The sequence below is a fragment of the Oryzias latipes genome, chromosome 2 (assembly GCF_002234675.1).
Source record: "Oryzias latipes chromosome 2, ASM223467v1".
Taxonomy (NCBI): domain Eukaryota; kingdom Metazoa; phylum Chordata; class Actinopteri; order Beloniformes; family Adrianichthyidae; genus Oryzias; species Oryzias latipes.
The window spans coordinates 7,324,290-7,342,155 of NC_019860.2; the positions used below are offsets into that span (position 1 = coordinate 7,324,290).

Below are 17,866 nucleotides of genomic sequence, written 5' to 3' on the forward strand. Positions count from 1 at the left end.
CACAAAAACAGAGGTCATTATACTAGGTCCTAAAAACTTAGGAGATGCTCTGTCTGATCAGATAGTCTCCCTGGATGGCATGAGTATAGCCTCCAACTCCACAGTAGGTCAAATAAGACCTTGGGGTTTTATTTGACCAGGATTTATCATTTAAGGCTCACATATCACAGGCTTGTAAAACTGCATTTTTTTCACCTACGCAATATACTAAGATCAGAAATATACTTTCTAAGAGTGATGCTAAAAACTCCTCCATGCATTGTCACATCCAGATATGATTACTGTAACTCTTTGTTAGCAGCGTGTCCTAAGAGTTCCTTAAGAAGTCTCCAGCTTGTTCAGAACGCAGCAGCTAGATTGTTAGCAGGAACTAGCAGAAGAGATCACATCACTCCTGTGTTATTTTCACTTCACTGGCTCCCTGTTGATTCTAGAATTAACTTCAAAATCCTCCTGTTAACCTATATGGCCTTACATGGTATGGCCCCATCCTATATTAAGGACCTCATAGTCCCTTACCACCCAAACAGAACATTTTGCTCACAAAATGCAGGACTGCTTGTGGTTCCCAAAATTTGTAAAACCTCCGTTAGAGGTAGAGCCTTTGGACACATAGGGAGGGGGGATTCATCTTTTTTGTTTTTACTGTTTACTGGCATGACGTCATACAGTCGACTGTCAATAAATAATTGAATGACGCTCTAATAACACTGTCATAATTATTTTTGTGTTAAAATTTCAAAGGTACATTTTATAAGTGATTGACTTGAAAGCCAGGAAAACTGAAATAAAAGTGTTTTGCTAAACAGTGAAGTGGAACCTTGTGGCTCTTGTTGGGTTTTGGTCTGGAAGAAACTGGACCAAATGGTTCTTTTAGTATTGAAGGTTACAGACTCTTGATCTCCACTGAAGCTATGAGCATGAAATGTCATTCCACAGACAAATCATCAACAAAATGATCCTGATGCTGCTGAGGTTCTTATGGAAGTGAAGCAAATCTCAGCAGAGATGCAGTTTTTCTAAACTGAAATCACTGACATTAAACAGCCTGAACATTCATGGAGCTGGACTGGACACAGAAAAACCTCCCTGTTGTGTTTCCACCCACCAATGAGGAGCAGTTTGATGAAGATGAAGCTGTTCTAACAATTCTGACACTAAGCAGTTTTTCACACTAAGCAGTTTTTCACTGATGTGTTCAGGTTTGAATATTTTCTGTCTGCACATCCATGAGCAGGACCCTGTCTTTGGGTTTTAGCTTGAAATGTAGTTTTGGAAATAGAATCTGTCTGAATGTCTGGAATTGGAGACATGGAGACATCAGGGAGATTTAGATGTATTTTGGGTTTGACAGAGAAATCTGGTAAAAAGAACTGAAATACAGAGAACTTGGAACCACAGACAACAGAAAAGATTGTGCTATTTTATATTGATAACAATTTTCTCGAACCGTTGTTGAAGTGAACATACCGATAGTGTGGAAATGAAAATCAGAGTCACACTGACCTGCTGACATGTGAGAGCTGTCCACACTTTGGACATGACTTCTGTCTCTTCTCTTCCTCTGTTCTCTGTTCTGTGGGTCTGAATCTTCATCTGTAGTTGATGTTGATTCTTCATGTTGGTTTCCTTCTTCATCCTGACTATCAGTTACATTAAAGCTCTGCTGATTGTGTAGATCTCTTTCTCTGTTCTCATCTTCCTCATTAGTAGGAATCTCCATCATGGTATCAGTCTCCTGCTTCTGATCAAGCTGATCTTCATCCTGACTGATGCAAAGCTCTTCTTGCTCCTTTTCAATCTGCTGACGTTCTGGTTCCTTTAGTTCCTCTTCAGTTTGTGGAGGTTCTGGTTCCTCCGGTTCCACTCTGAAGTTCCTCTGCTGGTTGCAGAGATCCTCCTCTTGAGTCATCCAATGCTGGGGAAGAACTGCAGGAACCAAACACAACAAGGAGCTGTTAATACATTTTCAGGACTTTTGGGTTTTGTCAAGCACCAAAAAAACTCAGTGATCATTGGGAAAAATGCTTGAGGAGTCTGGAGGACTGGAAGAGACTAACTGAAATAAATACATATGCCATTAAATTATTAAATAAATGTGTCAATTTTTATTTCAAATCCTAAATAAATAATCAAAAGTGTCATTAAATGTGTCGATATTTTATTAAAATTCAATGTTATATGATTCACACAGGGTAAATTTATAAGTTATTCAAATATTATATCATTCTGATATCTACAGAATGAAAGTGCTGATTCCTCTGGTAACAGAAACAAACACACAGTAGTGTCTGATAAGGACACGTCAATGAAAACTCATGGGATCATGTGGGACACATGTTACTGTCATCTGCACTTAAGGTGCTCAGTAGGGACTTGAAGACACCGGATGTCCACAACTGTATACGACTGGACACACTGGACCCTCCAGCAGACAGGCTGTAGGTAATGACCAAGTCCAGAGTGTGTCCTCTGTTGTGAGCAGCTGTGGGACATTTTTGAAATCTGTCTGTGCTGCTCAGAAGAATGAAAAACTCAGTCATGACGTCATCAATGTTGACAACATGTCAATCAAATCACCAATGATTGAAATCCTATTTTACCTGATGTGAAGTGATGATAAAAAAAAAATTTGATTAACATCTTCAATAAAGCAGGAGGGGGTTGGTGGTCTACAGTGACACTTAAGACAAGCAGATCACCAAAAAGAAAAGCATGAATCTCAAAGGGTTTCTCTCCTTTGTTTTGTAGAAGTGAACATACCTATGTTGTGTAGCTGCAGCTGTGGTTTCCAGATGACATCCAGCAGTCTGCGCTGACGACAGAGCTCCTGCTCGTACTGGACGATGGTTCCTTCACAGAGTCTGCAGATTTCTTCAGCAGCAGCAGCTAGTCGCTCGCTGATCAACTCTCTCAGAGACTGAAGGGAAGACATGGTTCCTGCTCCGATCTTCAGCTCCAACTCCCACAGACACCGCCGTCCTCTTCACTGCAGCTCCGATCGATCATCTGCTAGTCTCACAATCACAGCAATCCACGTTGTCTTTCCGTTCAACACTTCTTCACTCATTTACGACACTTTGGAAAATGCTGAGAGTTCCCACACGAACCACGTATCGTCCTTTCTGTCCAAAAACCTCACGAACGTCCCAACAAAACACCAACGTCCTCTCAACACAAGCTAACGCTGCTAGCCTGCTAACAAGCTAACGCTGCTAGCCTGCTAACAAGCTAACGCTGCTAGCCTGCTAACAAGCTAAAGCTGCTAGCGCCTCGTGCTGTTTACTTCCGGGTCACGTGCAGAAACGTAATTTAAAAGAAACGCATAAAATGCGTAAATGGATCTCAACATGGTTCAAATGCTTCAATAAAAAACATTTTTAATTCAGTAGATAATAAATAAAATACATTTTAAGCGGAAGAAAATGCAGTTCTGGGTAAACTTTGATGACTGCTGCTGTGACGTCATCACATCGTGTCTCTTTCCAATGTCCAGATTTGACTACAAAACGCCCCACTTGAGGTGATTTAATAAGCTTGGAATGATGGCATTGATTACTACTGCTGATGATCTGATTCCTTGATGTTGGATTTTGTATGTTAATGCTATGTTCGATAAAGCTGAAAAAAACAAAACTACAAAACGCCCCAGATATAAATAAACCTGACCACGTTTGTTTATTGTATTCATAAACCACAGTAATTGATAAAGACACGTCTTTAGTGAAAAATTGAATAGATAACATTTAAAAGCACAAAGACTAAAATAACTGTTGCTAAAGAGAATAATTATGAGTATAAATAAACATTAAACTGTGGTCAACAACAAAGACAAGCAATAAGAAGTTTCCTCGATTTCAGTCAAATTTGATTAGCAAATGTTACATAATAAAAGAAAAGTGAAAAAAATGTAAGATCTTTGGAATGGAAACATCTTTCACTGATATTTTGCAAAGATTTTAAAGCTGTTTCTAGTTTCTGTGTCTTCTTCAAAAACTTGTTCAATAAAAAACAGTTTGGAAAAGATAAAAAAAAAATAAGAGATTATTTCACGTTAAGACACAATAAACACTTAATTTTTTTGTTGTATTTTCCGTCTCAATAACTAGTTAATTATCATATATCATCTAGTTTAAATAAAAAAAGGTCAATCATAGCTGTTTTTATTTGAAGCCTTTTTGCTTTTCCAGCTCTGAGAGTGTTTACATCAGACTGAAAGATTTCTTTTTAATTTTTTCTCGCAGGTTGTTGTTGTTGTTCACCTCTTAGCTCCTCCCCTCAAGGGTCAAGGGTTTCACTGATCCACATAAGTGGTTTGGTATCTACTCCAATAGAATTCCCAGTATGAGGGTGAAGGCTGAAGATAAAGGAGGGATTTGTTAGTGAAGGCTTTTGGCAAGTTCTATTGACCCCTCATGCATCCAAAATCTCATCTTTCATTACACCTGATCATTTTTTTGCAGTACACTGTAATGCCATTTGGTCTTGCAAATGCACCTGCCACATTTTAACGTCTCATGCACAAAATTTTTTCAAAAGTACAAAACTGTAGTTTATTGATGACATTGTTGTCTATGTTAAAACCTGGAAAGAACATCTAAAACAGTTAACTGATGTTTATGAGCGGCTAAGTAGAGCTTGACTTGCCTTGAACTGATTTTGGTAAGGCTACTGTAACCTACCTGGGGAAAAAAGTAGGGTTAATGTTAAGGTCAGGGCCTAAATTTTTCCTCTGATTACAAAAGTACAGGCCATCCTCAATTTTCCAGCCCCTCCAAACCACAAGGAACTCTGACGTTACTCAGGAATGGCGGGGCACTACCAAGGTTTCTGCCGTAATTTTGTTGATGTTGTGGTTTGCTTAACAAGCCAAACTAGTGTCCGTAAACCTTTTGTTTGGTCACCTGAATGCCAGAATACAATTAACTCTGCCAAAGCTCTTCTTTGCAGTGCCCCTGTCCTGGCTGCTCCTGACTTTAAGCATCCCTTCAAGTTAGAAGCAAATGCTTGTGATTGTGGAGCTGAGGCAGTTCTGCTCAGTTTAACATTTATCAAACACGGTACAGTACAATTGAGAAAGAAACTCTTTCTCTCTTGCTGGCACTCCAGCACTATGAAGTTCACATTGGTTCAAGTTTCCATCCGGTTACAGTTTACACTGACCACAACTCTCTAGTTTTTTGAATAGGATGCAAAACTCAAACCAGAGACTAATGAGATGGTCACTGATGGTTCAGGATTTCGATTTTGATATGAAACACAAAAAGGGAGGTGATAAATTTGGTGGCGGAGGCTCTTTTGCACAGCATCCACTCAACCCAAGTGAGGGATTCTTGGGGCAGAAGTTTTTATTCCTAGGTTGGGGGGTGTTACAGCTGTGGCCGAAATTATGTTTTATTTTTACTTTTAGAGTGATTTTCTGTAACGGTTTTCTTTTGTTTTGCGCTGCAGTCAGAGGTTGTGTCTTTCCTTCACACATCATCTGTTGAAAGCCCCCCTCCAGCTGGCAGCAGCAGAGCGTTACTTTCTGTGTTATTGTTAGAGGCTTTGGTCCTTGTATTTTTGTAGTTTTGTGTAATTTTGAGTTTTCTGTAAATAAATTCCCAGCTTATTTTCAGCCCGGCTTTGTTGTGAGAGTTCTTGAGTCGTTGTGGTCTGTAACTTGATCCTTTTAACCTTTATGTATCATCCTTTTACAAGCCCCTAGACAGGGGTGTAACAATCTAATACAGAAGTGTGCTGCGGTTTGTTGATTGGTTAGAAACAAAACAGAAAAATAATTTGAGTTAATTGATTTATTTCAAGCAACAAAATATTTAAATACTGAAATAAAAATGACAAAGAACAGATACATCACACCCATATCAGATTTCAAGTAAACCATTGATTAGAAAATAAAAGAAAACTAACAAAGATCTTAGAAAACAATGCCATATCTTGACTGTAATTACTCTTACCAAATAATCACAATCATAAGGAGCACTTAAAAGCCTTAAATTTTCCCCAAAATGTACGGAGCGCCCGATGGTGGAGTGCACCTAATGTGTTAGTGTGGGACTTCGGTTAGGAGGACGTAGGAGAGGACAGCATGAGAACGGTACGGAGAGAAGTGTGGACGTGAACAACGGAACAACATTGCTTTTTCAACCCTGCAAATGCCACCTGCAAAGAAACACGATTATGAAGCATACTTTAAACTGCAAGCAATCAGCTACGTGGAGGAATATGGGAGCAGCTACGAGAGAATTTAAGATTGATTAATCCATGCTTCGCTAGTGGAGGACACTGGAAAATGAACATCGACGAGTCAGGAGGACGCATCTGAGTTTCAACAGAAAAAAGCAGACTCAAGCGATGGATTAATGATCAGAGAACAGCTTGGAGAAGCTTCCCTGCAGTCACCATTCGACTGAGGACAGTAAAGCTTGCAGAGGAAGCTCCGCTTTAACTTTATGAAACGGTGGCACTCTGGACTAAGTCACAGCGAATTCCAGTGGAGTACAAGGAAAAGCGGTCTTCCACTCCTACTGCAGTAAACAGATCCCAAACACCTCCAGCCCAGCCACATCGCCAACATGGACGAGGCCTCACCAACTTTTGACATCCCGATGAGTCACAATGTCGAGAAGAAGGGGAGCAGCACGGTAGCGAATTGCACAACAAGTCACGGAAAGGCGGCTTTTAGTATTGTGCTTGGCTGCCATGTTAATGGACAGAAATTGTCACATATGGTGATTTTCAAGAGGAAGACTCTACCTAAAGAGAAGTTTCCAGCCGGGCGAGTTACACCAGACTTTGTGAAAGGATTGTACAAGCTTAGGCTAATGTGTCTGCTTGCACTGTTCTTCAAGCTTTCACAAAAGCTGGCATCATTCGTATAAATATGGTAATTATAGACTTTTTTAATATGCATACAGCAACAAACATAAGATTCATGGAAAAAAAAATTCTCAATTAAAGTCAAATAGTTTTTAAAAGAAGTGAATTTAGATAATACCCCCCTTGTTGAGTTGTTTTATTTAGAGAGAGAGATAGAGAGAGATAGAGAGAGAGATAGAGAGAGAGATAGAGAGAGAGAGAGAGAGATAGAGATAGAGATAGAGATAGAGAGAGATAGAGATAGAGATAGAGAGAGAGAGATAGAGAGATAGAGAGATAGAGAGATAGAGAGATAGAGAGATAGAGAGATAGATAGAGAGATAGAGAGATAGAGAGATAGAGAGATAGAGAGATAGATAGATAGATAGATAGATAGATAGATAGATAGATAGATAGATAGATAGATAGATAGATAGATAGATAGATAGATAGATAGATAGAGAGAGAGAGAGAGAGAGAGAGAGAGAGAGAGAGAGAGAGAGACTGTTACGATCCTCATTAACGGGGAGGAGGTGGAGCGAGTGGACCACATCAAGTTCCTGGGGATCCACATCACATCTGACCTCACCTGGTCGCTGCACACATCCCACCTGGTGAAGAAGGCTCAGCAGAGACTCTTCTTTCTCAGGAAGCTTAAAAGGACTGGACTTTCATCTCAACTTCTGGGGAACTTCTACAGGGCAACCATTGAGAGCATCCTCTGTCTGAGTGCTACGGTGTGGTACGGGAGCTGCACCGCTCAAGACAGGAAGGACTTGGCCCGGGTGGTGAAAACCGCACAGGAGATTGTGGGAGGACCCCTCCCACAACTCAACTCAGTGTACGACAGCCGGGTCCAACGGAAGGCTGGTCGTATTGCTGCAGACCCCACCCACCCAGGACATAACCTGTTTGTACCTCTTCCCTCTGGGAAGAGATACAGGAGCATCAGAACTCACACAAACAGACTGAGGAACAGCTTCTTCCCAAGAGCAGTGAGGTCCATCCACCCCCCCCCCACACACATCACACAACTGGGTCAACGAAACTGCCCCCTCCCCCCAGACTTAACATAACCCACTAACCCCTGTCAGCACACAGCTGACAATGCCCTGACTGTATTTTAAACCATGTATGCAATATTCATGCTGTATGTGCAATACCCATTCTAATGTGGAATACCCACTCATGTGCAATATTCACCCCACTCTACTGTACAGTATTTAAGTATTTATGCCTTATATAGCTCCTTATTCTTATTTTATTTTATTCTACCTTTTTATATTGTTGGACGAGAGTTGCTGGAAAAAATTTCATTGTGCACTGCAGAATGACAATAAAAGATTCTGATTCTGATTCTGATGTGTATGTGTTTAAGTTCCAGTGCCTGCAGAAGTCTGCTCTTGCACAACTGCTAACCCTCCCCTCTTAGCAGAGCTGATTGATGGTGCTACCGGTCGCCTGGCTTGGAGGGAAGATTTAAAAGCTCTTAGTTTTCCAGCCTGCCCCTGCTGTCTGCCTAGCCTTAGCTTGAGAAATTCTCTAGTTTCCCCCTAGGTTTTATTCTGCTATTGTCCTTTTGTTACATTTACTATTGTGGTATTTTGTTTCCATCTGGAGTAATCTTGAGTTTTGCCTTTCTGTCATAACTATAAAGCCCGAGAATTTAAGTGTCTTGTTGGTTATTTTCCTTTAGTTCCCTTTCATTTATTTATGTGTCATCGAATAAATAACTGTGTGGCCAACTTTATCTGTTTATCTCTTTATCTGTGGCCCTGTTATCTTAATGTTCTTTTTGTTACACATTTTCTCCCTCCTCCCTGAAGAGGGATGTGAGAGAGACAGTGGAGCTGATCTCAGATCAGTTCCTGCTGCAGCTCTGACACTCATCTCCACTTCCTCTGATTCCTCCATCACTCTGCTCTCCACCTCCCAGGAACACCGTCCAGTCACAACATCTCTGCAGACCAGCTGCTGCTGCTGCTCCTCTCTGCTCCTCCAGGAGGAACATCAGACTCAGCTTTAGAGAGACAGAGATGAAGGAGTGTCTTCTTGTCCTGGTCTGTCAGTCAGTGATGCAGCACAGCAGCAGAAAGAGCAGCAGGAGCAGAAAAGATACCAAGGGGAGCAGTCTAAGCAAAGATACCCAGGCTTCCTCAACCCCGGCCACTTCCTCCAGCTCCTCTGGGGGTACCCCAAAGCGTTCCCAGGACAGCCAAGAAACGTGGTCTCTCCAGCGTGTCCTGGGTCTTCCCAAAAATTGAGAGCTTTTCTTTTTGGCTCAGCTCTCTACAGCAACCGCATAACTACGGACAATGCCCCAATCCACCTGTCAATCTCACGCTCCGATCTTCCCTCACTCGTGAACAAGCCCCCAAGGTATTTAAACTCCTCCACCTGGGGTAAGGACACTCCACCCACAGAGAGAAGGCAAACTACATTTCCTCGGGCGAGAACCATTGCCTCAGATTTAGCGGTGCTGACCCTCAGCCCAGCCACTTAACACTCAGCCACAAACCACCCCAATGCACGCTGGAGATCCAAGCTCGATGAAGCCAACAGGACAACATCGTCTTCAAAGAGCAGAGAGGAAAACCTGTGGTCCCCAAACCAGACCCCCTCCGGCCCCTGGCTGCGCCTAGAAATTCTGACAAAAAAAACTATGAACAGAACCGAAGACAAAGGGCAGCCCTGCCGGAGTCTAATATGCACCTAAAAATAAAAGTCTGACTAACTGCCGGCTATGCGAACCGAGCTCTTGCTCTGGTCATACAGAGACCAGACAGCCCTAAGTAAGGCTCCCTGGACTTCATATTCCCAGAGCACCCTCCACAGGATACCACAGGGATGCTGTCGGGTTCTGTCTCGGGCTCGGGCTTAAGATTTTACGTCTAAGACAGCCTCACCACAAAGTCCTCATTCTGTGCTTCCTCAAAAGAAGGCGTGTCAGTGGGATTGAGGAGATCCTCAAGTTTCACATTGTAGCATAGCCACAATATGGAAGTGATTGTGGAGCATGATTAAAAATAAAAGTCAAAACCAGAAATACTTTTTCATTTTCAGAATGAAGCTGCATTTGTTGACTCAGGAAGTTTACCTTCCACCGCCCGACAATATCCCCAGTCGAAGTCAACAGCTCCCCACCTGCACTGAAAATGGTGCCTGTAGAGAACTGCTTTCCCCTCCTGAGGCTTCCTTCCCAGCCAGCGAATCCAACTCACCACCAGGTAGTGATCAGTGGACAGCTCTGCCCCTCTCTTTACCCGAGTGTCCAAGACACAAGGCAGAAAGTCGCTTGAAACAACTACAAAGTCGATCTACGGTGTCCTGAAGCCACGTGGATTGATGGACACCCTTTTGCTCGACATGGTGTTTGTTGTGGACAAACTATGACGATCACAGAAGTCCAATAACAAAATACCACTCGGGTTCAGCTCAGGGAGGCCATTCCTACCAATCAAGGCTGGGTACTCCAAACTGCTGTTCGGCCCATAAGCCGTTGAATTAAAATACTGAAGAAATGTTTTCAATCACGACATGTAGCAGTTAGAATTGTGTTCAACGCTGCAGATTTGGTCATTAGTTCAAAATGTGACAAGGTTTAAAAATATGTAAGTTGATTTTTCTTTAACATTACATAATTGATGAACATGGTGGAACATAGTGAAAATGGGACATTTTTCCTATGAAATGTAGTGATGTAAGGGATCATCTGAAAATTTAACCATAATGAGATTAATAAAAAGTTGAATGTTGATATCTGTTTCCAGCCTTGATGTCGTTGTTGATAATTATTGGAGGAAATCATTAAATACGAATCTTTTCACATTTATAAGTATCATTAATCATCATTAATAAATAAATAAAGGCAAACTGAGCAATTTTTTTATTCAAACTGGTAGCCCTTCTTATGACTCAGTACCCATGAAGAAGCTCTCAGTGTAAAAAAGTTTGATGACCCCTGATCTAAGGAATTCAGCTGATTCTGCTGCTCCCAAAATTCCTTTTTATCATCATTAGCTTTCGTAAAATTACGGACATTAACCTGGACAATTTATCCTCACTCATCCATAACATGCCCAGTCCTGATAGTGCCTCCCCTCCCGAGGAACTTATCTCCCACTACAATTATAACCTCCATCATTTTCTAGACATTCTCGCCCCGCTCAAAACAAGGTCCATCTCATTCAACGTCTCTGCACCCTGGTTTACTCCAATCCTCAGACAACTCAAAGCTAAAGGTCGCCAACTAGAACGACTCTACAAGAAAACTGGGCTCACTATTCATAAAGACATGTATTATAACCATATCATCCAATACAAAGACTCCATCTCCAAGACCAAAACAGAATATTTCTCTGGTTTGATAAATTCCGCTAATGGCAACTCAAAGGTCCTATTTTCTATCCTCTCACGTACAACCAGCTGCCAAAATTCACTTCCTCCTCATTTGTACTCCTCTGATTTCTGTAACACCCTAGCGTCTTATTTCTCTTCAAAAATCCATGACATTCACCAGCAACTTCAATCCAACTCAAGTCAAAATGTAACGGCACCAGCTCTTCTCTCCCCACATCAGCCATTCTCATCATTTAATCTTCCATCAGTTGAGCAAATCACCGAACTCATTAAAAAATCCAAAACCACCTCCTGCCAACTTGACCCAATTCCCACTGCTTTGGTCAAGGCTACTCTCCCCTCTTTATCGCCCCTCATTACTAGCATCATTCACGCCTCCCTTAAGACTGGAACTGTTCCTCCTGTTCTCAAAACCGCAGCTGTCACCCCCATACTGAAAAAAACAGGTTCTGATCCCACCAATCTCAATAACTACCGCCCAATCTCTAATGCTCCACTCATTGCAAAAATCCTTGAAAAAACTGTCACCTCTCAACTTCAAACCCACCTCTCTTCCAATAATTTATATGAACAACTCCAGTCTGGCTTCCGTCAATTTCACAGTACAGAAACAGCCCTCCTTAAAATTACTAATGACCTTCTACTCGCCGCTGACTCTGGTTTAGCCTCCATCCTCCTTCTACTTGATCTGACTGCTGCTTTTGATACAATCTCACACCCCATCCTTCTGGAAAGACTTTCAACCATTGGCATCACTGACCTACCCCTCAGCTGGTTCCAGTCCTACCTTTCAGGCCGCACGCAATTCATACAATTAAAGTCATTCACCTCTCCCACAGTTCCAGTTACCACAGGTGTGCCCCAAGGTTCTGTCCTAGGGCCCCTGCTATTCATCATTTACCTTCTTCCCCTTGGTTATATTTTCCGTAAACACAACATCCACTTTCACTGTTATGCAGATGACACCCAGCTCTACCTCTCCTCCAAGCCTGACTCCACTCTTCCACCTGCCTCCCTCTCCAAATGCCTTCTTGAAATAAAATCCTGGTTCACTGCAAACTTCCTTAAATTAAATAGTAACAAAACTGAACTCCTCATCGTAGGAACAAAGACCACCCTAAATAAACTCCCTAACTTCTCCATTTCCTTCGATAACTGCTCCATCCTTCCCTCCCCACAAGTTAAGAGTCTGGGTGTCATCCTTGACAGCACTCTCTCCTTTACTGCCCACATAAATAGCATCACCCGGACGGCCTATTTCCACCTCCGAAACATCCGCCGTCTCCGCCCCTCTCTCAGTCCTCACTCCACGGCCATTCTAGTCCACAGTCTCATCACCTCTCGTCTGGACTACTGCAACTCCCTCTTATCCGGACTCCCTTACAAAACCATTCACAAACTACAACTGCTACAAAATTCTGCTGCCCGGATCATAACACAAACCCCCTCAACTATGCATATCACACCTGTTCTACAAAAACTTCACTGGCTACCAGTGCCATTCCGGATTCATTATAAAATCCTTATCTTGACCTTCAAAGCCCTCCATAACCTCGCCCCCCCCTATCTGTCTGACCTTATCCATGTTGCCATTCCCACCCGCTCCCTTAGGTCTGCCTCTTCACTCCAGCTTGCTACACCCACCGCTCGGCTCGTCACTATGGGGGGCAGAGCATTCAGCCGCTCTGCCCCCCAGCTCTGGAACTCACTGCCCCCAGGTCTGCGGAACATGAATTCACTCACACAGTTTGCTAAAAATCTGAAAACCCACCTCTTCAGAAAAGCATACCCACCCTAGTTAATTTTATGATTCCATTGTTTTGTATGTTTTTAACTAATGTGTCTTTCTTTTAACTGTATTTTATTGTTTCTATCCGTAAGGCGACCTTGGGTGTCTAGAAAGGCGCCATATAAATAAAATTCATTATTATTATTATCCCAGTACTGACATGACTGATACTGCACAGCTGGACATCTTCATCTGGGGACTGGACTCCAGTTTTCACCTTGTAGTATAGCCACAATATGGAAGTGATGGTGGAGTATAATTAAAAATAAAAGTCAAAACCAGAAATGCTTTCTTATTTTCATTTTAATTAGACAGATAACGCGGTGTTGAATTAGAAAAGGAAAAAGCATTTTGAAGGATTGCTTTTTCATTTTTATTTTGAGTCAACAAATGCCGCTTCATTTAGAAAATTAAAAAGCATTTTTGTTAATCCATTTTAATTGTCAATGAGACATTTCTAAATGAATTTTGCTACACATTTACCAGAGAACCTTTTGAAAATGAAATGTCAAATACCATTTTAATTAAGTGACTGAATAAGCAGTGTTGAAGAAGAGAATGAAAAAGCATTTTGCTTTTTCATTTCAATTTTGAGTAAAAAAATGCAGCTTCATTCTGAAAATGAAAAAAATTACAACAGCTGGTGGGCAGATGACCACCATGAACCTTATGGGATAATAGCGACCCCATAAAGTTTAACATCTCCCGCAATGACGTTTGTCCACCAAGTACGGGGTTTGCTTTGAAGTCGTTTCCAGCCCGCAGCCCCTGGGTTAAACTGCAAAATGGCTCGCTTCGGATGGTGAGAGGAAAGATTGAGAACATGGCCATACTCAATATGGGCGCCAACAAAACGGCTCTTATCTCACATGATTATATCTCATATTTTGCACTAGACTAGAAAATGCAATTTTTTTTCTCCTCTGTATTTCCTGCTTCTGCTCAGTGGACGAACACACCACCCTCCTCTTCCTCAGCGTGTTCACAGATGCAGAAAGTGAATGATCAGGATGTTATTGATGTTATCAATGAACCCTGGAGATGATCACATTCGCAGGCAAATCCAAGCAACATTAGTATCAACTAAACGTGCCATTGTGGAAACGACTGGTGACAGAATGGCTTTAAAAGCGAACAAAAAGAACCAACTTCTTCCTGGTAATTGTCTTTTAACCGTCCTTCACTTTTTCTTACTTCTTTTTCTGATTGGTTCAGAAGATAATTTAAACCAATCCTCAGTTTGTTTCAAACATGGTTGTAGACATAAAAACTTCCAGTGAAACATCAGAAAGTTCTTCACCTGATACGTTCTTCTCATCCTTCAGGGAGTTCAGCTTCTTTGCTCACCTCAGAGTCTGCAGTCTGCAGTCTGGACTCTCCAGAAAACCACACAGATGAAGAACTCCTGAATCCTGCAGGTTCTTGTTCCCGCTTATGTCTAGTTCTGTCAGATTGGACGGGTTTTTCTTCAGAGCTGAGACCAGAGCTTCACAGCTGATCTCTGACAAACTGCAGTTCCATAACCTATAATTGTAGAGAAAAGTGTGTTCTGGAGCAGTGATGCAGCTGGAGGTCCAGGAAGTTGGTAAATTCAGTCAGGTGGGACCCGCCCTGATGAAACCTGACCTGAGAGTCTCCAGTTTACAGTGTGGACTCTTTAGTCCAGCTGACAGCAGCTTCACTCCTAAATCCGGCAGGTTGTTGAAACTCAGGTCCAGATCTCTGAGTTTGGAGGATGGAGAGCTGAGAACTGAGGACAGAGCTACACAGCTTCTCTCTGATAGATTACAGTCTCTCAATCTGAAGAAAACAAAAACAAACAGAAATTATTGAAACTTTTGTTTTTCACTCAAATTCATTTGTTGACTGAAGGGGATTTTTCCGAGTTCTTACAGAGCTTTGTTGGAGGCTTTGATCACTGGCAGCAGCCTCCGAAGAGCCTCCTCTGAAGCAGAGTATTTCTGCAGGTCAAACTCTTCCAGATCTTCTTCTGATGACAGTAAGATGAAGGCCAGAGCAGACCACTGAGCAGGAGACAGTTTCTCTGTGGAGAGACGTCCTGACCTCAGGAACTGTTGGATCTCCTCCACTAGAGAACCATCATTCAGTTCATTCAGACAGTGGAACAGGTTGATGCTTTTCTCTGCAGACAGATCCTCACTGATCTTCTCCTTGATGAACTGGACTGTTTCCTGATTGGTCTGTGAGCTACTACCTGTCTGAGTCAGCAGACCTCGTAGGAGACTCTGATTGGTCTGCAATGAAAGACCCAGGAGGAAGCGGAGGAACAAGTCCAGGTGTCCGTTTGGACTCTGTAAGGCCTTCTCCACAGCACTCTGGTAGAACTGGACTGGAATTCTCAGTTTAGGCTGAGAGATCTGTGATTGTTCTTCCTCCATGAGGTTGAGTCCAGAGGTGATGAAGGTCAGATGGACATGAAGAGCAGCCAGAAACTCCTGAACACTCAGATGGATGAAGCAGAAGACCTTGTCCTGGTACAGGCCTCTCTCCTCTCTAAAGACCTGTGTGAACACTCCTGAGTACACTGAGGCTGCTCTGATATCGATGCCACACTCTGTCAGGTCGGATTCATAGAAGATCAGGTTTCCTTTCTGCAGCTGCTCAAAAGCCAGTTTTCCCAGAGACTCCATCATCTTCCTGCTCTCTGGACTCCAGTGAGGATCTGTCTCAGTTCCTCCATCATACTTGACCTTCTTGACTTTGGCCTGAACCACCAGGAAGTGGATGTACATGTCAGTCAGGCTCTTGGGCAGCTCTCCTCTTCTTTTGCTCTTCAGCAGATCCTCCAGAACTGTAGCAGTGATCCAGCAGAAGACTGGGATGTGGCACATGATGTGGAGGCTTCTGGATCTCTGGATGTGGGAGATGATCCTGCTGGCCTGCTCTTCATCTCTGAACCTCTTCCTGAAGTACTCCTCCTTCTGTGGATCATTGAACCCTCTGACCTCTGTCACCATGTCAACACACTCAGCAGGGATCTGATTGGCTGCTGCAGGTCGTGTGGTAATCCAGAGGTGAGCAGAGGGAAGCAGGTTCCCCCTGATGAGGTTTGTCAGCAGATCAGCCACTGAGGTGGACTTTCTAGGGTCCTTTAGGATCTGAGTCTTGTGGAAGTCCAGAGGAAGTCGACACTCATCCAGACCATCAAAGATGAAGAGGACCTGGAAGTCTTCAAAGCTGCAGATTCCTGCTTGTTTGGTTTCAGGGAAGAAGTGATGAACAAGTTCCACCAAGCTGAACTTCTCCACTTTCAGCACATTCAGCTCTCTGAAAGTGAATGGAAATGTGAAGTGGAGGTTCTGGTGGGCTTTGCCTTCAGCCCAGTCCAGAGTGAACTTCTGTGTTAAGACTGTTTTCCCGATGCCAGCCACTCCCTTAGTCATCACGGTTCTGATTGGTTCTGGTCTTCCAGCTGGGAGTTGGAAGAGCTCTTCTTGTCTGATGCTTGTTTCTGCTCTGTCTGCTTTCCTGGAAGCTGCTTCAATCTGTCTGACCTCATGTTCTTCATTCAGCTCTCCTCTTCCTCCCTCTGTGATGAAGAGCTCTGTGTAGATCTCATTCAGAAGGGTTGGGCTTCCTGCTTTAGTGATCCCCTCAAACACACACTGGAACTTCTTCTTCAGACCAGATTGGACTTCATGCCGACAAACTGCAGCAGAAGATCCTGAACGAAGACAACAAACAGTAAATCAACTCTCTGCAGCCCTGAATGATGAGGGTTAGAATCCCTGTGGTTCCATGTGTTCAGACATCAGTAAATCTTCATTTCTCAGCAGCTGAAACCTTCAGAGAAATCCTCTTACTGCTCTGCAGTCCATCAGCCAGCTCCTCATGCTCCATTCTCCTCAGGAAGTTCACTGTGATCTTCATCAGTGACTCTCTGCTGCTCCTCTGCTCTTCATCTTCATCCTCCAGCTCCTCCTCATCCTCCCTGTGACTCAGAAGCTTCTGGATCTTCTTCAGCTCCTTCTTGACAAAAGTGACAATGTTGTCCTCCAGCAGCTGCAACAGAATTCCAGATGAATGAGCCAATCAGAGTGAAGTCATGGAGCCAAACATCAGCTCCATGTTGGACACACTGACAGTCCACTGGTGTCCAAAGTGCAGCATGGAGACGACTGTGGACAGAATGATGGAAAAGTAGTTGTTGTTCATGTACAGACCAGAAAGATGGAGTCCAGCTGTGTTTGATGCTGCTGGACAGACGGACCACTGGGAGTCTCTGAGCTCTGCTGGTCCAGTCTGTGGAGAATCAGCAACAATCAGATCCATTCTGTCTGTAAACACAGAGACTAACACAGGGTGATTCTTTGACCGGTCGCTCCTGGAGGACAAAGCTTGATTCAGATCCAGATCAGAGTCTCTGATGGATCCCGATAGAAAACATTTGTTTTATTAAAAGTGAGTTTCTTACATAATAGTGTTTGATGAGTTCTTTTGGATTTGGATCATCTCAGATCATAAATGCATCATGAATGCTGTTGTTTTCAGAACAGCAATGATTCCAACATTCATTCTGACTCACAGATGAATCACAGTTACAGTCAACTGGATCATTGATTCTCATTTAGACCAGAAGAAAATGAAGAATTCAATATTTGAGTTTGTTGATGAGATACAAAGAAAAACTATTTATTTTAAAATTTAAATGAAAACCAACCATTATGCCATTTTGCATATATTACATTTTCTGCTGTTAATTGTAAAATTAATTGTATGAAAGACCTTCCTTAAAATCTTCGCCTAAACTGTTTATTTTCTGATCCAAACATTTGTTCAAATCAGAAAATATTAGGAGATTAATTTCTGTTTAAAGTTTCTCCAACATCTCTGCTCTCA

The 17,866-nt window shown here is 42.6% G+C and overlaps 1 protein-coding gene across 1 annotated transcript; it reads right to left on the minus strand.

Annotated features, from left to right (window-relative positions):
- Window positions 1–14,586: 14,586 nt before the first annotated feature.
- On the minus strand, window positions 14,587–17,317 carry LOC111948627 (NLR family CARD domain-containing protein 3-like). The gene is made up of 4 exons (XM_023962350.1): window positions 17,191–17,317; window positions 16,831–17,029; window positions 14,900–16,691; window positions 14,587–14,806 (listed from the first exon to the last, which is right to left on the minus strand). The coding sequence occupies exons 2-4, from the start codon at window positions 16,895–16,897 to the stop codon at window positions 14,602–14,604; spliced, it is 2,064 nt and encodes a 687-aa protein (XP_023818118.1). The 5' UTR covers window positions 16,898–17,029; window positions 17,191–17,317; the 3' UTR covers window positions 14,587–14,601.
- Window positions 17,318–17,866: the final 549 nt, after the last annotated feature.

Excerpts from the sequence above, each read along its gene's own strand:
- LOC111948627 (XM_023962350.1), bottom strand. The coding sequence starts at position 16,897 with ATGAAGATCACAGTGAACTTCCTGAGGAGAATGGAGCATGAGGAGCTG. Across the intron at positions 16,692-16,830 it reads GGCTGATGGACTGCAGAGCA|GATCTTCTGCTGCAGTTTGT; the intron begins GTAAGAGGATTT and ends GTCTTCGTTCAG. Across the intron at positions 14,807-14,899 it reads AAAGCCTCCAACAAAGCTCT|ATTGAGAGACTGTAATCTAT; the intron begins GTAAGAACTCGG and ends TGTTTTCTTCAG.